Source organism: Nelumbo nucifera, chromosome 2 (genome assembly GCF_055504915.1).
Source record: "Nelumbo nucifera cultivar China Antique chromosome 2, China Antique-T2T, whole genome shotgun sequence".
NCBI lineage: Eukaryota > Viridiplantae > Streptophyta > Magnoliopsida > Proteales > Nelumbonaceae > Nelumbo > Nelumbo nucifera.
The window spans coordinates 73,740,966-73,766,258 of NC_142650.1; the positions used below are offsets into that span (position 1 = coordinate 73,740,966).

Below are 25,293 nucleotides of genomic sequence, written 5' to 3' on the forward strand. Positions count from 1 at the left end.
TGACAAGAGTGGTCAGTTCAAAATCATTTTAAATGAAGGGTAAATTGGTATTTTTAGGTATGAATTTGATGTGTGGTTGATGAATGTTTTTGTAAGGTTTGTGTGTCTTGGTAAAAGTGTTATGATGAAGATCTAAGATTTTGAGAGTAACGAGCGATGAGAGTGGTCAATTCAGATTGTTTTTGTATGAAGAGCAAAATATGTATTTTTGGGTCTGAAATTCGGTGTATAGTCAATTAGGACATTGATGAAAGATTTGATAAGATTTGATGGCCTTGGAAGAAGCGTCGTGATAGAGATATTTGATTTTGAGTGTAGCAAGCAATGTGAGTGGTCTGTTCAGAATCTTTTAAAATAAGGGGAAGAATGTGAAATTTTGGGTTTGGAATTCGATGGGTAGTCAATCTAGAGGTTCATGGAATTTTTTGCAAGGTTTGGATGTCTTGTTAGAGGTGTCGTAATATGGATTTAAGATTTTGAGAGTAGCGGGTAATGGGAGTAGTCGATTTAGAATTTTTCTAGATGGGGGGAATGGGTATTTTTGGGTCTAAAATTTGGTGGGTAGTCAATCAAGAATTTAATGGAAAATTTGGTAAGGTTCGAATGTCTTGAGAGAAGTGTCATGGTTGAGATCTATGGTTTGGAGAGTAGCGTTGCGATGAGAGTGGTTGATTTGGAATCTTTTTATGCGATGAGTAAAACAAGCACTTTTGGGCCTGAAATTGGATGAGTGGTTCATCAGGAGGTTGATGAAGGTTTTGGTAAGGTTTGGATGTCTTGGGAGAAGTGTTGTGACAAAGATCTATGATTTTGAGAGTAGTAGGTGACGAAATTTATCGATTTGGAATCATTTTAAATGATGGGTAGAATGGGAGTTTTGGGTCTAATATTGGATGGGTGGGTGTCTTAAGATATTTGAGTCTAATGGGAGTGTTTGACGACTTTAGTGGTGTTGAAATCAAGGGAATCTGAGTTGCAGGTGTTTTGACCAATGAGGGGCTCAAAATGGAATCTTGGTTTAATGTATTGATAAATGAAGGAGTTTCTAATTGGAATTTAGTGAAGTGGCATGGATTTGAATTACGAGGTTGTTGGGAGGGTTTAATTGTGTACGGGATGTGTGCATTGTTGGTTTCAGCTCAATTCATTAGGTTGGGCTTGGGTTAAGCTAAAACTTAGCATAACCCTCCGAACTTGCACCCCTACCAAACCTATCTTGCTGTTGGTAATATATGAGCAATGATTAATTAAACACAATAGTTGTTAAATAGTTTGGCTTTGGAACCAATGATAACTCTCCATGCTAGTAATAGCATACATGAGACTTACAACCATTTAATTTCTTACTGTGGGCGGCCTTATGTATTTTGTCATTAGTGTTGGACATTAATATAGGTTCCATAGTCTGCTAAACAACTATCACGTTGAGTTTATTAATATTTGTGATATACAAGGGTGGGGTATGGGATTGACTATGGGGCGTGGACAGGAGGGGGTGGTATGCCCTCTTGCCATTTATATTCATTGTTGCAAGTGAAAAGCTCAGGTTCGGTTTCTTGTAATTTTTCATGATTTCCACTTATATGTTGTTCTAACCCAAATTCTATTAATGAATCAAATATGGAATTTTGGATATTCCTATATTTGATTCAATTTGATTTGTTTGCTGCCCTACTCTGGTTTTGTTGAGAATGGCTATATAGGGTTGTTTTTGGTTTTTTCTCCTTTTCTTATACTGTCTCAGTATTTTGGCACTCATATAGGGGCTTTCTTGTAATTATTATTTTATCAAATTATAAAGTAATCTTTTGAGGGTGTAAATAGTGAATAACAAATACTCTCGACACTTTTCTCTCTTCTTCTTCCTTTTCTCCCTTGAAACCCTAGTTTCTACAATTTGGTATCAGAGCGGGTAGAAGCATTTGGGAGTTGTTCTCTATTGATCTCCTACCTAGAGGTGAACTGTTGATGTCAGATCACCGTCGGATGACATTAGCAGTCCGTACAGGTGTCGGCGGTAGTCTATGAAGCCAACATAGTTTGATTCGCTTTGATTTTAGAAAAATTTTGGTATGACTCTTGTCATCATATGAAGCTCTTATGATTTTTGGTGGATTTTTTAAGGAAAAAATTGCTGAAATTCTAGATCTGATGTCGAGCCATGTACAGCAGGTTTAATGATATTTTTTGCTATAAAACTTAGATCATTCAGGTCATTTTTCAATTTGGGATTGACGGGAAATGGTTTCATAATTTTCTGAGCACTGTGTGATTTTTGGAGTTTTTTCTCCTTCTATTTTGCCGCCAACCTAGTTTTTTCGGGCTTCCTTTGGTTCTTAACCGTGTGGTAACCTAGTTTTTGGGTCGGGAACCTTGGTTAAAGTATTGGGAGTCCTTTTTGGTTAGTGAAAAGGTGTCTTGTTAGTATATGGAATCATCTAAGGATTTTCAGATGGTTCCCAGTGTGTTCTCGAAAACTGTAGATATTTCTAGTGATATGATAACTACTGTTAAACTTGATGGAACTAAATTTTTAGAATGATCTTAATCTACTAAAATTACCATTAGTGGAAGGGGTAAATTGGGATTCATCACAGGAAGGGAAGTGAAGCCGAGTCTTGAAGACCCAAAATTTGCAAGGTGGGAATAGGACAACTCCCTTATTATGTCATGGATGATTTGCTCAATGCAACCTCATATTTCCCGAAATTAGATGTTTCTTCCATCTGCCAAGGATATTTGGGATAGGGTGGTTGCTACTTATTCCCAAGTTAACAATACTATTAGTGTATAAACTTCAAAGGGAAGCTTACAGTATGCGCCAAGGGGAGAGTGTCCATATGATTGGTATGCCTTCACATTTTACCTCGTATAAGTTAATCCTAGGGAATGGTAAGATTACTGTTGTTGATGGATCTCAAACCCCAATCTTGGGTCAGGGTGAAGTCAAAATCACTAATCACCTTTCTCTTGACTCAGTTCTACATGTTCCCCAACTAAAAAAAAATTATTGTTTGTTAGTTCTTTAACAAAATCCCACAATTGCTTAGTGACCTTTTTTTTTCCAACCATTATGTTTTTCAGGACCTAAGCATAGGGAAGACGATTGGAAGTGCGCAAGAAGTGAATGGAGTCTACCTCCTGGATGGACCTTCAGGCCATGGATTGTCAAGCCAGACTTGGTTTTGTTCCAATGAGAAAATGAGTCTTTGAAATTTTGGCATTGTCGCCTTTGTCATATGTTTGTCAATTCTATCAAGTTTTTGTTTCCAAACTTGTTTGATTCTATGTCTAAATTGAATTTTGAATGTGAAGTTTGTCAGTTATCTAAACAATGTAGAGACACATATTTTGCAAGTAGTAAAAGAAGTAATGCATCTTTCCACTTGATCCACACTGATGTTTGGGGACCATATTTTGTCCCCTGTATGGGGGGGGGGGGGTACAGATATTTCATTCTCTTCATTGATGACTATAGTCAGTATACATGGCTTTATTTGATGAAAAGTAAAGATGAAGTTCCTATGATTGTTCAAAACTTCATGAATATGGTCGAGACACAATTTGAGAAAAGAGTTAAGATAATAAGATCTGACAATGCCATGGAGTACTTTGAACATCACTTCACCAAAGTTCATGTAGTCATACTCCACAAAAAATGGGGTAGTTGAAAGAAAAAATAGGCATGTGGTTGAAGTCGCTCGAGGCTTATTGTTCCAAACTCATGTTTCAACTCGTTTTCTAGGGTGATGCTGTTGAGACAATTGTATATCTCATTAACAAACTCCCATTAAGGGTCCTTAACCTTCATTTTCCTCATCAACTACTCTTCCTTGATGAACCTCCTTTTAATTTACCCCTTAAGGGTCTGGTTGTATTTGTTTTGTTCATGATATGAGTCCTTCTCGGTACAAATTTGATCATAAATCAGTTAAGTGTGTATTACTTGGTTACTCTCTAGTCCAGAAAGGCTATAGATTCTTTGATGCTCTCTCTGGCAAGAGATATATTTCTAAGGATGTTACCTTTTTGGAATCCTCTTCCTTTTTCCAGTCACCCTGTCATTCTCTTCAGGGGGAGAATGCAAATGAGGATTAGACTCCTTTTTGCCTGTGTTCCTACCTCTCTTCCTTCCTCTATTCCTTTTCCTCATCCTCCTCATGTGTATCGACCTCGGTCCTGGCAACAGTTTTCATTAGGCGCAGTAAAAGGGTGGCTCCTAAAGCAGAATGCCCATCCATATCTGATTCGTTGGACTCAGGTAATCTTGAACCTCCTGACAATCTTATTATTGATTTTAACCTTGATCTTCCTATTGTCATTTGAAAATGGAAGAGGACATGTAGGAAGTATCTTATCACAAACTATGTGTCTAATGATGCTCTTTCACGTTCCTATTGTGCCTATATTTTTGCTATCTCTTCTGTTTCCATCCCTTGCAGTGTTACAGAGGCAATGCAATGCCCCCATTGAAAGGAAACTATGAACCAAGAAATGGAGGCCCTAATGAAGAACTAGACTTGGGAGGTTGTTCCTTGCCCCAAAGATAAGATTCCTGTTGAGTATAAGTGGGTTTATACTGTTAAGCACAAGGCATATGACTCAATTGAAAGATACAAAGCTCTGCTTGTATCTAAAAGATACATTTAGACTTATGGCATTGATTATCTAGAAACCTTTGCTCTAGTTGCTAAAATGAAATCTATTCGTGTGATTATGTCTCTTGTCACCCATAACTTGTGGCCTTTATATCAAATGGATGTAAAGAATGTCTTCCTTAATGGGGACTTACAAGAGGAAGTGTATATGGAATTACCACTTAGGGTAAGTTTTCCTAACAGTAATGGAAAAGTGTGCCACTTGAAGAAGTCTTTGTATGGGCTAAAACAATTTTTAAGAGCATGGTTTGACAAGTTCAAGAATGTCATCTTAAAGATTGGTTTTTCTCAATCTCAGGCTGACCACACCTTATTTATTAGAAGAGTTGATTGTTGAGTAACAGTGTTGATAGTATATGTTGATGACATTGTTATGATAGGTGATGACATCATAGGTATCTCTAAGTTAAAGTCATTCCTTGCTTTTGAATTTGAAATTTAGGACCTTTGTGATCTCCGATACTTTCTTGGCATTGAAGTTGCAAGATCAAAGAAGGGGATTTTTTTGTCACAAAGGAAATATGTACTTGATTTATTTCATGAGATTGGGAAATTAGGGTGTAAGCCTGAGAAACTTTAATTGATCCCAACCACAAGTTGAACTCTACTGAAGGAGAAGTTCTTCCAGATAGGGGGTATATTAGAGATTGGTGGGATGCCTGACATTTCCTATGATGTTGGAGTAGTTAGCCAATATATGCATGAACCTAGGACATCTCATATGCAAGTAGTTAATAGAATTTTTTCCTACTTGAAAGGATGCCCTAGCAAAGGGATGTTGTATTCCAATTACGACCATCTAAAGATTGAGGGCTTACACAGATGCTGATTGGGCAGGGTCCATCAATGATAGAAGTTCTACATCCGATTATTGTGCCTTTGTTCGAAGCAATGTGGTTTCCTTGAGAAGTAAGAAACAACCTATGGTTGCTCATTCTAATGCTGAGGCAGAGTATAGGGCAATGGCTCTTAAAGTGTCTGAACTACTTTGGTTGATGACGTTATTGACTGAGATGGGCATCCGAGCAGATGTTCCAATGAGATTGTATTGTGACAATCAAGCAACCATAAATAATGCTTACAATCCTGTCCAACATGATTGTATAAAGCATATTGAGGTGGATATACACTTTATTAGAGAAAGAGTTGCTAGCGGAGAGATTTGCCTTCCTTTTGTGAGGTTAGAAGACCAATTAGCTGATTGCCTCACTAAAGGTGTTCACCGTCCAAAGTTTGTTAGGAACCTTGCTAAGCTAGGCATGATTGACATATATGCTCAGTTTGAGTGGGAGTGTTGAGAATGGCTAGACATAGGTGTTTTTGGTTTTTTTCTCCTTTCTTATACTCTCTCAGTATTTGGGCACTCATATAGGGGCCTTCTTGTAATTATTATTTTTTCAAATTATAAAGTAATCTTTTGAGGGTGTGAATAATGAATAACACATACCTCTCGACACTTCTTTCTTCTTCCTCATCTTCTTCTTCTCTTTCCTTCTCTTCTTCCTCTCACTTGAAACCCTAGTTTCTACAACTGGTTCTTTAATGTTCTCTTGTCCTTAAGGGTGCAAGTTGGGAGGGATAAGCTGGGTTTAAGGTCAACTTAGGCCCAACCCTAAGATTTGGGCTTAAGGCTTGAGCCTGAACTAAGTTTGAGGTCAAGCTCGCTCTTCGGTTGATTCCGCTCTAAAATTACATGTTTGTATGCATTTATACACTAGTAATTAATCACATGGAAATTTTAAATTACAAAAACAATTATTATTATTATTATCAAATTTTATATTCGATTTCTGACATAAATAAAAATAATTTTTATTTTAACAAATATTTTATTTACTATGATGAATATACAACATTAGAAATGTTCCCAAATGTTTTTGACAAAATTCTGTACTTTTTCAGTTTTATGTTATATTTTTTAATATTTATTATTCAATTATAACATCATGAGTTTCTTTGAAAAGTTGGACCATTGACCCAACATCTAAATAATAAAATAGCTTTTCTTTCTGATCAATTGTAAATTATATATTTCCTCTATATTATATAAATAATTACTTATCACACTTAATTTTTGTTTGACATAATTAATATATAATTTTTTATATATTCTTTTGATTACTTGTACTTTTTATTTTTTAAAGATTTATATTTTGCATTAAATTTTGTATTACATCTCCATCATTGATAAAATTATTTCTTATGTATAATATTTATTTTTGTTCAATATAATGAATGCATAATATTAGAGATGCATCCAATATTTTATTTTTTCATAAATATATAACATTAGATATGTGGCCAAAATTTTCTCTCTATTTTTTTTTATTTTAGTGATTCTTTGTATTTTTTTTATTTTTAAAAATTTGATTACTTGACTATGACATCATTTTATTTTTAGGTTGATTTTAAATTTGACACTCCATTTTTGTCATTAATAAAAATACTTCTTACATTTCATACTTATTTTTGTTTAGTATAATGAATATTCAATATAAGGGATGCCCAATTCTTTTTTTTTCGTAGTAAGTATTATATTTTTTATTATTTAATTATGACATTATTTATTAACCCATTTGATCCTAAATGATTGAATACTTGAATTGCTTACCCACCATGGGAGGGAAGAAAATATTTATTTTTATAGTATTAAAATTAATATTGTAGATTTAATTAATAGAATTTATTGATAAGAAAAATGTATCTTAAATATAGAATTTAATGAGAGAATATACCTTAAATAGGAGATTTAATTAAAGAGAATAGGAAAATAATTATATTTCCATTTGGTTTTAAATTTTACATTCCATTTCCATCATTAATAAAAACATTTATTATTTTTTATACTTATTATTGTTTAATATATCGAATATATGATGTTAAAAATGTTTCCAATTTTTTTTAATTTCAATATTTCTTGCACTTTATCTATTAATTAATTTTATTATTTAATTGTGACAATATGGATTGGCCCATTTGACCCAAAATGATTTAATTTCTTACCACCACCTCATTGGAAATATTATTTTTTCCTAGGTAGATTATGAGAAGAAAAAAAATGCTTTAAATATATGATTAAATGAAGGTGAATACAAGATACCTTAAATGTTGGATTTAATGAAAGGGGATTGAATGCATTGAATTTTTTAAAATTTCATGTTTTCAACTCATTTAATATCAATAACAAATTACCCTATTTTCCCTCACTTTTTATCAATAAATTTAAATATGGAGGGGTATATTTTGTTATAAGGAATTCCAAAAAATATTCTTGAGGGTATTCATGCTTTTTATAATATAGATAAGGCCCCATTTGACACATCTTTTCGCGTGGTCTTTTGGCTGTATAGAAGTTGGGTAGATTGTGTCGCAGTCTTTTTCCATTTGGTTCATATCAGATCTAGCCGCCAAAAGCTAATGTGTCGAAAAGACACGAGAAACCTAAAATGGGCAAATTTTGAGAAACTTAAAATGGAGCTTTTCGTGTCTTTCTCAGTTTATTGTCTTACGCAAAGACATGCTATAGCCAAACCAGTTTCGGGCTGCTATAATCTTAATGAAAAAGCTCAATACGACTTTTAGCTATTAGAACTACGAGAAGATATTTCAAAATATACTTACCAAACGGCCCCAAAGATATAGATATTTGTCTCATATGCATAAAATAAAAAAACCGAAGTCTTTACTCGATTACAGCCCGATGACTGAAAATCAAAATCCGACACGTGTAAAATTTTGGTATGGGTCGGTCAGACCCGGGTTGTGCCCGCCCAAGTTGCACCCCTACTCACCTGTATACTGTAAAGGGTCTTGAAGGGCTGGTAAGAGAGACGACAGAGGCGCAGAGCCGCCGGACGCAGCATAGACCGTAGGTAGCCAAGTTCCTCTCTCCTCTCCTTTTCACGCTGGCAGGACTTATCTTCTTTTCTTCTTTTCTGTTACAGATCTCAGGCGCTGAACACTTAGGTCGGACGCCCTGTTGTATTGGCGGGTGGTGGTAGAAGACTAGAAGCCACCAGGTTAGTTCCTCTCTCTTTCTCTCTCTCTCTCTCTCTCTCTCCTCACTCACTCGCTCACTCATTTTGTTAACTCTTTCTCCTCTTTTTTCAGTCTGAACATCGGACTCCAAATGCTAGATCACCAACGGCCCAATCCAACAAATATATCAATGTAAAGTGTGGTATGTGAACTCTGTTTCAGTTCTCTTTTTTAATAGATAGAGATTAATAGAACAATCTGATTCTTATTGAATCACATTTGTAGAAGCATTTGATTTGTTTCAATTCTCACATTGTTCTACTATTACTTTTTTATGAATCAAATTATTGTATTATATTTTTAGTATTAATTGCTCTGCCAACAGCTTTTCTCATTGAACCCTTTATTCAGATTGTTCTACTTTAATCCAATATGAATCGGATATCACATAAAATAACTGGATTGAATTCGAATTTATATGTCATGAATCCATCGGAGTCATACCGAATTCGAATCTATCGGATTAATGCAGCTCCATATTTCAAAAACAATAGAATACAAGACAAAATGTTTCTTCAGTAAGGGTCTGAATTTTCTTTTCTTTCCCCTTGTTTCTTTCAGGTGCTGACTTTTTACATTCAAATGGCGATGATGATGCAACACATATCAAGGAGAATCTCAAGGCCTTTGACCTTTTCAATGGCCAATCTCCTCAACCATCCCGTTTCTTCAACACAAAACCACTGTTTCAGTAGCGTGCCTCATAGAACAAATCTCCGACTTCAGGAATTAGTGATTCCAGGTGATTTCCTGAGGTGGGGTTCTCTTGGTTTCTGCAGAAACTCGAGATTTGCTACTGGGTTCATACCTCTACAGCGAAAACCATTGGATTCAATCATGGACCTTGAGAGGGCAAAAAACCGCTCGCCTGAGGATCTGGTTTCCATCTGGGATGATGTAAGTCTTATTACCTTATTCTATTTATGGTGTTGCTCATATGCTTCTGAAAATGTAGTCCAATATTTAACTTTCCAAATATGGGTCGTTGTGCATTCCATTTTGTTTCTTAGTTCAATAAGGATTTCATTAGTTAATTAAATTGTAAAGGATGCTGAACAAGTTTGTACAGAGATTGCAGTTAGAATTTCCTCTCGTTTATTGGCAATGACTCCTCTTGTTTCTGAGAGTGCCATAGCAGTCCATGTCTAGTGGTAATTTTGAGTCAGTTGGGTGTGAATCTGTGTGGATGGGCAATGCTACAAATGGGCTGGAGGGAATGAATTAAGAAGTTGTTTGTTGATTTGAAAGGCATCTCCATCCCCTTGCTCTGATGAGGATAGTTGCCGAGAAAGAGGAGATTAGAGACCCTGAACACTGGGGGAACTGTATGATTTTTAAGATCTAGAGTGATAAGCTAGGAGGGGTGATAGGATTGAAGGAATACCTGTACAAAGCATTGCTGGAGGATGCTTTGAAGGTTTTGGACCACAAACTTGTTCCTTGTTTGATTTCATAGCAAGTATGCCTGAAATAAAATCTATAAAGGGGGTCCTTGGAATTTCAATGGTGATGCCATCTTGGTGAAAAATGCCAAGTGTTGGTTCAATCATCCTACACCCTGGATACTTTAGATGTATGGGTGCAATTATAATCTCCCCCTTGAATATCTAATGGTAGATGTTGCAAAAACCCTTATGGAGTCCTACTGATCCTGGAACTTAAGATGTGAAAGGATGGTGTATATATTCACCAGAATCATAGTGAGAATGAATATTTCCACCTTCTCATCAGGGAGATCCAATATACACTCTTTAATGGAGATAAAAGTCTGGTACAATCCAAGTGTGAAAGGTTACCCAGGTTTTGTTGTTTATGCAGGAGGATTGGATATGAAGTAGAGGGGTATTCAATAAAGTTAGATATTTTTGAATCCATTGAGGAAGTCAAATCTGATGATATGGAAGAGGCTCTATGGAGTTTGCTGGTTGAAAGATTCTCTTTTGAGTTATGTAGTATCAATGGGCATAGCAAATATTCTACAAATCAGGAGAAGAAAAGTGGTAGAATATCAAGATATTTTCAGAAGTCCATTTGTACTGTTGGAGTCAAAGTCCACTGCATCAAGAGACGTTCTGGATGAGGGAATTTATGACTGCCATTGCTGGTTGCCACTTCTTGATGCTAGTTCAAGAGAGTAGTGTTGGCAAGGAAGATGGACATATTTTTCTTTTACATAATATTTCAAACCATGTAACTGAAGCTGAAAAGGATGGGGAGGATAGATAGGAAATCATATAGCTTCAAAAGAAAAGTATGGCGACAATCAGGGAGAAATGGAGCTACCTACTTTATATGATTATGAAGGTAGTAGGATGGAGAAATATGTTTCACCAAGTAAGGTACTATGCATGGAAGCTGGGCAGTCTGTGGCTGAATATAGACTTACCTTGAAGAGGTCCGAATGGTTGATGGGCTTTGATTGGGAGAGACCAATAAGGCAACAAAGCTGAAAAGACAAGTAAGACGGGAAAAAGTCTGAAGCAAATGCTGTTGTTTCATGGACTAAGTAGGCAGGTCCAGTACTGCTCCACTCAGCTGAATGAGTTGTTTGGCTTGGAACTGTCAAGGGGGAGGGAACCCTTGACAATTTTGTGTTTGAAATGTCTCCTGAGAAATCTCAAACCAAATATATATTTGTTTCAGAAACCAAGAGTGTCAGACAAATCTAAAACACAGCTTTGTTTTTGTCATCAATACTATTTGCACAATTTTCCTTCTTTTTGGGCTGACTAGTGGCATTTGGGTGGGATTGGAGAAGTGGTTAGATATTGAAATTACATAACTTTATTTAAATCTTATTGTGTGTAGGGTGAAGAATTGGCCCGCTTATGCTCATTGAGATCTTCTTTGTCACTATGATCACCCAAGTATTGCTGGTACATAGGAGTTTGGGTTGATATTTGTAGCTATTGCTTGAGTGCTTCTAAATGATGATGATGATAGGGTCTGATTTGTCTATTTATAGTTTATTTTTTTTTAAGTTTTAGGGCCGTTGGATACCTAGTTTAAGGGTTATTGAGTCTTCTTGGAATTAGAATAGGATAATGACATTTCAGTATTTTTTTTTTTTTGAGTTCTACTAGGATTCTTATGAGTCTGCAGTCTATAAATATGTATGGGCGTTTAAACAAGGATTGATCAAGTTTATCCGAGTTTTTAGAGCTTATGCTATTTTTGCTGAGTGATTCCTATGCCATAGTATGATTCTAGGTACCCCATGAGTGATTCTAAGTTTTCTCTCTTTCTTTCTCCCCCTATTTTCTTTCTTATTCCTTAAAGAAGCCATACAGTCATCAACAGCCATAAATTTCTAATCAAAGGACAACCGTTCAACATTCTCCAAGGATTGGATTTGAACTAGTCCTACGCTGGTTCTGTTCAATGCAATCTTTTCTTTTTACTTCCAGCTAAGTCCTTTTTGGTCTGCCTCTAGCTCTTCTACAATCACTTTTTCTAACAAGTGTTGTAGATGGTCTTCTATGCATGTGACCAAGCCATCTCAATCTGCTTTATCTCATTTTATCAACCATTGGAGCTACTCCTAGGTTCCTTTGCATGATTTCATTTTTAACCTTATCCTTCCTGGTTTTACCACTCATCCATCTAAGAACTTGCATTTCTGTCACACACTTTTTTTTGGGGATGCTGTTTATTAACTACCCAACACTCTGCTCCATACCTAATACTCTGCCCAACACACTCATTTTTGGACTTGAATTCCATTTCTCTGATCGAAGAAAAGTGTGGAGGTTGAATGGCAGTATAATCCCAAGTCCCAACTAAAAAATTACAAAAGAATGTGGTCTAATTGACATTGGTTTAAGACTTATAGAAGAATGTGGTTTAATTCACATTGGCTTTTGTGGTCCTGCTTTCACATGGCCAAATTTGAGGGCAGAAAACAAGTTGGTTATGAAGAGAATTGGCACTTATTTCAATGAAGTGACTCTCACTATTTCCTTTTACAAGCGTAAAATACCTACTTGCTGTAACTACTAACTAGTGGCCACAGCCCATTGTTCCTAAATTTTATGAAAGACCAGTTGGAGGCTGATCATGAGATTTGAAGAGAATTGGTTTAAGGAAGATATTTTTTATGATGACTTCAGTAATGCATGGTCACAAGCCTTGGGTCCTTTCCATTTGAAGTGTATGAAAGTTAAGGTGTCTACATACCACTAGGCCAATTGCAATATGGTGACATCACAGGAAATATCAAGTGTTTGGAGCATGCTCTTCTTAAGGTTCAATTGATGCCCAGCAATGAACTGAATGTGCTGAAAGAGAGCAATAGAGTTGGAGAGGTGGTTACAATGTTAAGGGGTCTACTGGAAACAATGATCCATAGTCTATTGTCTCTTGGATGGAGATCTTAATATGTGGTTTTTTCATATTACAGCCTCTAATCAGAGGAGATGCAACAGTATTCATTGGTTAAAAATAAATGATGGTAGATGGACATCATCCCCCTCTGAGATCGAGCCTACTATTACATCCTTCTTTAAAGAGTTATTTACTGCACGAGCCCAGATTTTAATGATTTTCATCTTATGGATAGAACCCATGTTCTCATGCTGTAGGAAATTGATAATTTATGTTGATTCTTGGATGAAACTGAAATCAAAGAGGTAGTGTTCAGTATTGGAGCATTGAAAGCCCCTGCCCTAGATGGTATTCAGGTCTTAGTGTATTAGAATCGTTGGTCTCACTTTAGTGAAGATCTGGTATCTATTCAATTGTACAAGAAATGTTTTGACACCCTGAAAAAAATTAAAGAGGTAAGCCTTACTCATAATTTAGTTCTTAAGCCCCTGCCCTAGATGGTATTCAGGCCTTAGTGTATCAGAATTGTTGGTCCCACTTTAGTGAAGAGCTGGTATCTATTGTACAAGAAATGTTTCAGCACCCTGAAAAAAATTAAAGAGGTGAATCTTACCCTTATTAATTCTTAAGCATGACCATGTGGAAGAAGGTTTGAGCAGATGTCCTTCATAAAACTGTTATAAAACCATCACTTCTGGATTCAAACCACTGATTTATAAGCTTATTTTTCCTTTGCAAAATGCTTTTATGCCAGGTTGACTTATAAATGATATTTATTGCTTAAGAAGCTTTTCATAATATGAAGCATTATAAAGGTAAATTGGCTTGTTTCTTGCCCAAACTGGGCCTATCAAAACCCTATGATAGCATTGAATGGGGTTCTCCTTAAAACACTGGAAACCATGGGGTTCTCTAGTAATTTATGTGATTTGGTTAATGGCTTCATTTCCACTTAAGTGGTCATATTGTTGAATGGAAAATCAATACATTTCACCATGCAGAGAGGCTTTGCAACAATGGTGCCCCTAGCTCCCTTATCACCATATTTGTTTATTTTGTGCACTGAAAGTTCTTTCTACTCTTTTGTTATTGAAGTTGTAATCGTGGGAACTTCATGGAATTAAATTTGGAAGATCAGGTATATGGTTGAATTACTTACTTTTTGTAGATGATTTATTGGTTTTTGGTAAATGCTTTGTATCTAAACTATCTTGCACCAAGGTGCAGCCCAACTTTTTTTGTAGGTGGGCTGGTTAAGAAATTAATATCAATAAATCTGCCATCTTGACACAGCATAGCTAAAACCAGTTTTTTTCAACCTGCTGTTGACTCAACCGGTTGAACCATTTGCACTGTCACCTGGCCATGATTCCAGGTCCGGTTCTACTAAAACCTAGGAATTAGTCAAAAACTGTCTGACCTGAGTGGTTGGACCGTTGGCCCATTCAACCAAATGACCAGGTCATGACACTAAAGTGTATGCAAACTTCTGAAGGCCATAACTTTGCGCTTTGATATCCAATTGGGGTGATCTTTATTTATTTATTTTTATTTTGGGCAACTTTTCAAGATCTATGTGTCTGAAGGGTTGTAGGTGCCTTGCCCTGCTATTTTTGCCAAAAAACCCTTTTTTGGCCTCAAATCACAATTTTTAGCATTTTTACAAATAAAAGAATAATGAATTAAAAATATAAATTGAATATAAAATAGTGCATATATTACATGTAGAATATAATTATACATTATATACTGATAAAATATGTGTTTATGCCTAAAATATGTGTGTGTGTGGCACAGTTTTACCCGTTCACCCTGGACGGTTGAACCAGTGACCTGTGACCCGGAAGCAAAAATGGTTCAGTCTCCAGGTCAGTTTTTAAAATATTGGTTAAAACCTAAGTATGCAGCTTGAGAATGGTATGAAAATAGGATTTTGGGAAAGAGAGTAGAGGGTTAAGTCACAGCCTTGAATTAGAGCCTTTGAAGTCTCACCTTAAAACTCTAATTCCAGATTGGAGTCATACCACTTAGTTAGAGGAGTCACACCCCTAAGAAAATGGAGTCATACCACTAAGGCACAAAGTGCTCAAAGAAAATGCTCAATTCATTTACTGCTGAAAATAGATTAGTACATCCCTTTATATAGCCAATCTTTCTTGCTAGTGAAGAAAGTTAGCAACTTAGCAGCTTTAACTCATTTCTTAGTAATCAAGACTTCTCAAGATGAGTGTTGACATTCTCCTTGCTTTCATTAATTCCAAGAAACTTCAACATGACAATACCAAGGTTCATTGAATTTATATTAATTCCCAATTCATGTTTCAATTTAATGTGTTGGCTGGCCATGGATCTGGATTTTGGGTATGGATATAAGCTAGAGGTATGGGTTTGGATATAGGTAATGTGTATGGGTAATAGACATAGGTTTGGATATGGGTAAAGGTGTGTTTTAGTATGTTTTTGAGTTTCTTTTCTTCTTGTGGCTACTTTCATCCCATCAAATCCAGCATCACATCTTCAGCAAAAGTACTCGTACGAAAGTGTGGCTGAGATGGCATCTTTAATGGGATTTAAATGTGAGTGAGAAGGAGAAATACCTTGGTGGACCCCTCTTGGGCTGGTCCAAATAAAAGATTGGCTATGTTGGTGGAGAGGGTATGCAGAAAATTAAGGCTGCATTTGGTATTCCTTATTTTAAGGACTTTTCTCCTTTTTGTAGTTAAAAACGCCCCAATGAACACTGAGTTTTTAGCAGCAAAAAGGAAATAAGTCCTTAAAATACGGAATGCCAAATGCAGCCTAAATGGGTGGAAGTTGAGTTTATTGTCTCAAGTGGGTAGTGGGTAGAATAGTCCAATCAAATCTACACTTGAATCTCTCCCATCTACCACATGCAATCTTATCTTCTCCTCGTACCAACTTGTAAGACTTAATCGCATATGCCAGGACTTCTGTTGGCATGACTTGGAGGGCAAAAGAATGATTCATTTAAGGGAGAGGCATCATTTTCTTAAACCCCAGGGGGGTGTGTGGATTAGGCTTGGTTGGAGTAGAGGAGATGAATGTGGCATTAATTCTTAAGTCATGCTGGAGATTTCTAATGCAACTGGGGGTCCTTTGGTCCGAAGTCATCAAGGCCAAATATCTCAATTGATTAAATTTTTTGGTACATCAAACAGAGGAGTGGAGGTCCTTTGGAAGGGATGCATGCTGTTAAATGGAAAGGGATGGAATGTGACAGAAAACCACAGCCCTTGGTTACCATCAAATGTACAAGATCCTTCTATTGCTGCTGAGTTTCATTATGAGTGGAAAGTGGTAGCCCATTGACCATGCCAATATGAAATGTAAAGAGACCTGTATTTGAGAGATATTTGTTGGTGATACTGCAAATTCTATCTTAGAAATGATATCACCTCTGATACAGGTGTTTATGAGAGATTGGTATGGACCCTTACTTTTCGTGGTAAGTATACTGCTTTGGGTCTGAAATTAAATTTTAAGGATGCCCAATGCAGCTCTTGACGTGTGACTATTGTGAATGGTCATTCCTGGAAATATCTCTGGGAATGCAAGTAATATACCTCCACGAGTTATGTTGTTCTCATGAAAGTGTTCTCAGAGAATAGTGTTGACCAGGTATGACCTTTCAAATCACCACTGTTATATGGACCATGGATGCTTGCTTTGTGAGGAGGAGGAGATTCTAAAGCATTTCTTGTTTTATTGTCCTGCTAGCCTACCATGGCTGTTCGGTTTGGATGTTGCCTAAGTCTCACAATGAAAGTCCATTTTCATAGGAAGGTAGAAGATTGGATTGATTGCTGGCTAGAGATTGATGAACATATGTCAAATGTGACGGACTTGATACTCCTTCATGGTGCGTTTATCCTTTGGTTATATGGAGATCAAGAAATGGTCATTTTTTTAGTAAAGACCTGAAATGGTGGTGATATGTGCCCATACCTATTTAGATTTGGTTCTAAATGATGTTGAACTGATATCTGTTTTGACCCTTCAAACTAATCGTGTGGGACAATCCTCTTCTGCATGGCAAAATCACCAATTGAGTTTGTAATGGTAAATTATGGTGCAGTGGAGCATACCAAATCTGGTGTGAGGCTTTGTTATTCCTTGAAACATTGTGATTTATTCATGTGCTAGGTTTATCAAACTGCATTGTGGAAGGTGATTTGGCGATCATTGCAAAGCTTCTGTTGGTGGGAAAATTGTCTCCACCATGGTGAATTAGCATGAACATTGCTGACTGCAGTAACTCATTATCAAAGCCTTCTGTCTGTCTTGGTTTTACAATCCATAGAAATACAAATGTTATTGCTCATAAGCTAGCCACATTTGCAGAGTCTTGTTCTTGGGCCATGACTTGGTCCTGTTTACTAGACTTCAATTGTGAATCTGTCACTCGAGAGGTGCAAATTGAGATTGTTGTTGAATGAATGAAGTCATTGTGCTTTTTCTGAAAATGAAAAGCTTGTGCAGAAAAAGAATTTGAATGAATTGGCAACACAAACACGGAGTTTATGAAAGTAAATACTTCATGGAAGATAATTTACACAATGTTGTTTTTATGGAATTTTAACCAGCTCAGACAATGGATGAAGTGACTCAACTTCCTAAATATTTCATTCTAAATACTGTTTTGAAAGTATTACTGTTGCCAATTTCTTTAGCTTCTTTGGTTGTGCCAATCTCTACTTTGAAATATGCTTGTAAGTCCTATTTTATAATTTTTTGAAATTTCATACAACTGACTTCTTTACTTGGATGCTATTTCTAGTTATCCATGCTAAGAGGAAGTCTTCTTGTTTATCTTGTTGCAGAACTCAAGATATTTCTTTTATTCTTCAATTTCCCTTAGGCCATGTTTGGTTTGAAAGAAAAGGTAGGGAAAGGAAGCCCAAGGTAGGAAACCTATACAAACCTTGTACAGATTTCCCTACCATTCCCTACCTTTTCTTTCAAACTAAACACAACCTTAGGGATACAAGAAGGGGAAGGGTGCTAGTGCTTTTAGGTAATTGGAAAGGGTGTTAATCCAGAGTATACCTGCTAAATGCATCATGTAATTTTTCTCTTGTTGATTTTTAATCCAACCGTTATGCTTACATATTGAATTAGAAACTGTTTGATTGTCTGGTGCATATGCATTGTTTCGGACATGCATCCAAGTGCCAGTTTTGATAGTTCAATTGTTTATTTATTTTTCTATCAGCCATGCATGAATTATAAAGATGGTCATTACCCAATGCTGGTCCAAGTTGTCTCATTTGGGTGTCCCAGCTGTCCGAGTTGGCTCCAAACTTTTAGATTTGGGTGGGCAAATGGATCCAAGTGCTAAGCACATACCATCTGAACCCATGTTAAATTGTATTCATCTGTAAAATCAGAACTGATGGAAGGGTTGCTGTCTGTTTTTCTTTCTCCCCTTCATGTTTCAGTATCATTTGGGAAGGGGTCACATTGGGTCATCCATTAAGGCGAAATTGTACCATTTGTTGGAGCAAAGATCAAGTACTTGGTAAATTTTATTCTCCTTGGTGCTTTTCTATTCAGTCTCTTCATATCTCATTACTTGTTATTTCTGTTTTATTGTTGTAGCCGACATTTTGTCATTCCTTTGTGGAAAGGAAGCGGTTATACAACAATGTTTATTCAAGGTTTGATCCCTAACTTTTATTTCTATCATGTAGATATACATATTCTACCGAGTATAAATCAGAGAGTTACCCAAATGAAGAATCTGTTGTCCCCATAAAAAAAAAAGAATCTGTTCAATTTTTACAAGTTTTTTTTCTTCAATACTTCTCTGTAAATCATCCATTTCTTGTTGACAAGTCTACCTGTATATCATAACTGAAACAATGTATAATATATTTTGATTCTCTGATACATAAGTTGAATGAAATGCACTTAATGCATTTTCTATGAAGGCACCGTTTATGCAACAGACTTTCCAGCGGTTGAAATTGATCCTTCAAAGATAGTGCAAAATTATATATGTTCTTTAGATATACCAAAATTTTCCAGGTGGTTCAGTCTTTTCTGGTTTAATTATATATGTTCTTTAGATATACCAAAATTTTCCAGGTGGTTCAATCTTTTCTGGTTTAATTATATATGTTCTTTAGAGGTAACAAAAATTTCCAGCAGTTGTAATTCCTGTAGCACGTATAGAAGGATCAATATCAACAACAGGAATGGAATCATTGGTAGAAACTCTAGGAGTAATGGGTAGAGGGACATGGCTCTCCTTTGCCACTATTATTTTCCTCTTGAAGGGAGGCATTGGGAAATCTTATTTCCTATCTAACCATTTGGGTTCTAGTTTCAGGTTTTGTTCAATGATGATGAGTAGCACTAATTTGTTAAATTAAGAAGGCATCAAGCTACACTTGACCTTTATGCTTAATGCTACAACAGCCAGTTTCTAGTCTAATATTCCCAAATGTTAAGAAACTACAATACCCTCAACCTCTTAAAGATCTGCATCTGTGATTCTCCCTTAGCACTAATATCTTGTAGCACAGGAAATTATTGAAGTCATGATTTTTAACAATGGTAAAATAGTTATTTGATGAATATTATTTTGTCAGGTCTTTACAGTTTTACAGAATTCTAGCTTTCTTGCAGTGCAGATGCCTCACATGCTTTTCACTGGACTTGAGGATTACAAAGCAAGAGGAACTCAAGCTGCTCCATACTTTACTGTAACCTATTACACTGAATTTGCAGAGAGTAAGGATGTGGTACTTATTCGTGGGGATGTAGTATTCACTAGCAAGCTTACTGATGCAGAAGCTCAGTGGCTTTTGGAGACCACCCAATCCTTCTATCAGAATGATGTCAGATACAAATTGGTTGAGCGGTTCAACAAAGCGACCCATGAATTTGAGTTCAACGATGTATTGCAAGCACTGGAAATGCCTATTGGATGAGCTGTCAATTTGACTGCCTACGGGGTTTGTCCCTCATGGATTGTTGGGGGTGGTGGAGTTGGGTTTACTCTTGAGATACATGTTTTGATTGTTTTTTGCTGGTTAATAAAGACTTGGAATGCATATACTCTCAAAGATCTCAAAGTTTTTTGGTGTAGCCTCATCCCAGAGGGTTCCGGGTTTCCATTCAGGAGATGTTTCATTTCAGTGAACTATGACAACTGTATTATATTTACCCAAACTATAAATTGGATATTTCTGAACATCTTGATTGAATTGGCAGAATCGGCATCTAGAGATCTCTTTGCCACTATCATCTCACAAGTCATAACTTGTGACGAAGGTTTAAATTGGTCACGGATACGGGATATGTCAAGATTAGTATGTATCCCACGATTTGTGCATCAGTACGATGCGCTTTTGTATTGGGCCATATTATGCCATATCGGTAGATGCAATTCGATATGCGCAGGTTCTAATATCGACACGGGCCGGTGTATCGGCCTGTGTTGGTGTTATTTTTTTATTTATTTTTTTATGTTTTACTTATTTTTTTAAAATCGGTTCAGAGGGGCCAGTTTAAGGTCTGATTATCCTCTGAATCAGTGGTTGATCCAATACAACCCCTGTAAGGAGCTATCGGGAAGCCACCAGCATGATATGTATTGGCCGATACGAATCGATACGTGTCGATACTTTGAACCTTGATATGCACTACTAATACAGAAGTATATTGGTGCTTAGTTTGACGAAATGGTATATTGACTAGTTTTGGATTGTTTTTGAATTTTAGTAAAAATTGAAGATTATAATTATAAAACTGAAATAGAATTATAATTATAAAATTGAAATGCATAATTTAAGATATATTTTTTCCTAAAATTTTATAAAAAATGGAAATTATAAAAAATAATTTATTTTATCTACTTAAATGATTTATATGATTTATTTTACATATAAATTATACGTTAAAAATGAAAACATATTTATTATTTGAAAAAATAGAGTTAATTTATATAAAATTACTAAATATATAAAAGTTTTAAAATTTAATAAAAATTAAAAATTATAATTATAAAACTTGAAATAGAGTGATAATTATTGTATGATATGTACATGTTTTAGAGTTCCAATATTATTGATTGTAATGTTTCTCTTTATATAATCTATTAAAGTGTGTATTTATCATATATTTGTACTTTATCCATAGATAATTCAGTTTTAGGTTTAGTGGTATTAATGATTTATGCGATTTGTATGCATTTTGCCATTTCCTTTGTGTATCCAAGAGTTTCTATATCTTTCATTTGTATCCATGTGTTTCCAAAGCTAACCTGTTTATCCATATCCATATCTGAGCTATTTATACAATACATGATACTGATACTTTGATTCTTATTTGTGACATGTTATGTTAATATAGAATATGATGAGACCAAAAAATATGCATTTGATTTTTTTCTTTTGTTCTTTGATTTTATATTTTGGTAATTGATTTTGACCAAAGATCAAAAGTCATGTATCAATTTCATGGCTTCAAAAAAAAAAAAAAAAAAACCAAACCAAACCACCAAGATTGATTTTTACCAATGATTAAAAGTCATGTATCTATTCCCTGGCTTTCTTTACTTCATGCTCAGTTTGGAAGGAGTACAAATACAAATTTGTGGAGTGCAAAACCTTGCATTTTGTATTATTTATATGTATTTATATTGTATATATTTATATTTGTACTCTTCCCAAACTTGGAAGCGTGGTGGTTTTGCTCGATACGAATGTAACAAGGGCAACTAGGGGTGTCAATGGACCGGTTTTGGATTGGACAGACCAATAAGACATTGAATTTGGACAGACTGGATGGATCAATATGACATAATGGATTGGACCTGGTCCATCCATAATAAATTTATATTGGATTGAGCCAATATCTGGTCCATCGATAGAAAGATAAGAACATAGGTGTCAATGGACCAAGGTTTGAGTTGAAACCAATCTAAATAAACAGGAATTTGAACAGATTGGACAGTATCTGAACCGGTCCAAAATATTCATCGGACTGGATTGGACCAGGTCCACTTCTAATGGACTCACATTGGACTGGATTGGATTGGACCAAATCCAGTCCAATTGACACCCTAGGGGCAACAAATTAACAACCACAAGGGTGATCCCGAACCATATCACAACAGGTTTTGCTCATTATACGTGTAACAAGGTCCAAGGCTGGATTATGATAAAGCATATCCTAAATCTTAAGGCTCTGTTTGGCAAGACATGAATATATTAATGTACTTAAAAATGTAAATGAAGCTGTTCAGTCGAATGCAAAATGGATTTACTTTTAACTTTCTACATTTTGGCTGTGAACGAACTGATGGTTAGTTGGTAGGATCTCTGACTCATCCGGATTAGAGACTTGGGATCAAATTGTGCTACCACCAGGGTTTGGGGGAGAGGTTATGGCCTATGGGAGGGGATGGGCTACCCCCATTGTGTAGCCACATGAAGTTTCAGATAACTGTTCATCATCATCCATCTTTGAATTTGAACCAGAGGAGGGGCATGGGTATTTGTTGAGCCAATTTGAGGGTTTTACTTTGAAGATTTCGAACTGTTGCAACCTGATTAGGGCATCTAGGGATGATATTCTTGTTTTGGTTATTCGTGGTTTCTAGAGAGAGCCGATTCAATTCAATTGATGAACCCTTTTCTATAGACCATATAGAAAAGCTATAGTGGAGAATAATGGTTGGTTAAGAGAAAAGATTGGGGTGTTGAAGATGTAAATTTACATGAGATGTAAACAATTGGGGTATCCTTATTAGAACATGTTAAAAATATAAGTAATTAAAGCATGATATGGACCTTCAAAAAAAAGCATGATATGCTAATGGACTCAGATTTTGTATTTCATTTTAATTGTCAATAAAAATATTTCTTATTTATCATATTTATTTTTGTTTAATATGATAAATATATAATATATTAGAGATTTGTGCACATATTTTTGATAATTTTTTGTATTTTCTATAATTTTATTTCTATTAATTTTGAAGCTTTTATTATATAATTATGACATAATGTATTGACCCATTTGACTTGAAACAAAAAAATGATTTCATTTTTAGGAAGCTTCAAATTTTCTATTCCATTTCTATAATTAATTTATTAAAATAACTCTTATTTATTACCCTTATCTTTGTTTAATATGATAAATTTCCAATATTTGAGATGTGTCAAAATTTTTTATTTTTACTTTTCATTATTTAATTATGACATCATTGGTTGACCCATTTTATCCAAACAGTTGCACTGTTAGTGTGCAAGTCAAGCAACCTAGGCTAAGTTTATACTCAACCCAAGCACAACCCTATTGAATTGGGCCTAAGGCTTGAAACAAAGGTCAAGCTAGATTTTCCCAATTTGGGCTTACCCCACACTAGAATTTGATGTATTTAGGTTGGCTTGGGCATGGACCAGGCTTCGGTTAGTCAATTAGACCACACTAGAATTTGACATTAATGTATATGTATATGCATGCATATATGTATGTATGCAAAAATGTGTTTATAGATGTATGTATGTGTATAATTATATATGTATATAGTTGGGTACGACTCAGGCTACTTAGGGGCTTAGGCCTAGGTAGAGGGCTGAAAATCTAAGCCCACATTGTAAAATTGCGGGTTAGGTCAGTTCGAACTCTGGCTGGGCCTGCCTAATTTGCACTCCTATGGACCATTTACCACCATTAATATGGAAAAAGAGTTTTTCTTTTCAAGTAGTTTAAATTTATTATATTTCCATTATTAATAAAAACAATTCTTATTTATCACATGTATCCAAAACAATTCTGTATTTTCTAATATTTTTTGTCTTTATCTTTTTTTAAATTTTATTTTTATTTATGACATCATGTATTGATCCATTTGACTAAAAGGTTGAATCATTGACCCACCACTTAAAGTGGAAAATGATTTTATTTTTGGGTCAATTTTAAATTTTGTACTTTATTTTCATCATTAATAAAATATTTCGTATAATATAATAATTAAAAAATATTAGTGATCTGGAATCTTCTAAAAGGCCTTTGAGCAAGAAAGGTCATGTCGTTTAATCTTCCAAGGCATTGCCAAAGGAGCCTCCTTGGTGTGGGATGTGTGGCAGTGCAAGCCATAATTGATGCTATGAAGGGGAGGAGTAGAAGACCTAACCTCTGGTCGGCTCCTTGTTCTTCTCAAGATCTATAGTTCCCCTTTCGGTTTGGTAAATCCTTCCTAATGGAGAGCCTATTCTGGTCGGTTCTAGTGATGTTAGGTCTTCCTTGTCTTTTAATGACCACCCCAAATTACAAAGCTAACATCATATTTCTGATAGTTTAGGCTTAGGGTTCCGAAGTCTGATGAGAGAACTTGTTCCCCTAGGGCTAGGGCTAGGGGTGGGGACTTTGGGTGTATGAGGATAGTCCCCTTGTTGTAACCAGTGAGATTCATTCTTACTACAGAACAGACTTGGCCATGACCTACGTAGCTTGTCAAAACTCCTATAGATTTATGATCGACTTGATCTTTGTGGCTTACCACAAATACAATAACATCCCCCTTTTACTTTGACATTGTTTTAAATCATTTTGGCCTTGGATGTCCACTAAACGTAGCATGGTTGGTGGCACTTCTCTACTCGACTTCATAGAAAGGTCGTTTTTGGAGATCCTTACATCCACAACTGAAAGAAATGATTCTTCTTCATTTCATACGGGCATGGATGCCCTACAAGATTGATTCGGGCATGCCCTCTTTTTCTTCCAACAAGAAGGTGACGTTGTAAAACTCACATCTTCAAAGGTACATGGTCAAGCAATAATGCAATATTATTGTAAAAATAAGAACAAAAAGGCAGAATGGAATTTATTGGTGAGCACTTTCCAAAACCAATTCATAGCAGTGTTGTAGAAAGGTTGTTGCATATTGAGAATTGTATAGAAAAGGAGGGCTGTGTCGTGCCACTTTGTCACACTCCTTAAAACTGCATTTGCCCCTAAATCATTAGTAGGCGCTCACTTGCTTAGTAGACCTTTGCAAACCATTAAAAGATAATGCTCAGATTTGGATGATTGACAGAGAAGGAAGACTGTGTTGTGTTCATTGGTATATATCATAGGGTTGACTAATACTCTATTTATAGAGTGCTTTCAGTCACCCGAACAGACACCTCTATATTTGTTTGTAGACAGAGAGATGTGTTTCTCTAGAACAAGCACCGGTTCAAAGAGACACAAACAAAAGATGTAGAAATGATTAACAAAATAAAATTTAATT

General features: G+C 35.6%; 1 protein-coding gene across 2 annotated transcripts; it reads left to right on the forward strand.

Annotated features, from left to right (window-relative positions):
- The first annotated feature begins 7,457 nt into the window (after positions 1 to 7,457).
- LOC104604162 (ATP synthase F1 complex assembly factor) lies at positions 7,458 to 20,240 on the forward strand. 2 transcript variants are annotated; one of them, XM_010268421.3, is made up of 7 exons: positions 7,458 to 8,530; positions 8,603 to 8,677; positions 8,769 to 8,838; positions 9,258 to 9,593; positions 18,479 to 18,558; positions 18,639 to 18,697; positions 19,671 to 20,240. In XM_010268421.3, exons 4-7 carry the CDS (start codon positions 9,279 to 9,281, stop codon positions 19,973 to 19,975), a joined length of 759 nt encoding a protein of 252 aa, XP_010266723.1. In that variant the 5' UTR covers positions 7,458 to 8,530; positions 8,603 to 8,677; positions 8,769 to 8,838; positions 9,258 to 9,278; the 3' UTR covers positions 19,976 to 20,240. The 2 variants fall into 2 exon arrangements, with proteins under 2 accessions (XP_010266723.1, XP_010266722.1); XM_010268420.3 differs by having other exon boundaries at positions 7,458 to 8,526.
- Positions 20,241 to 25,293: the final 5,053 nt, after the last annotated feature.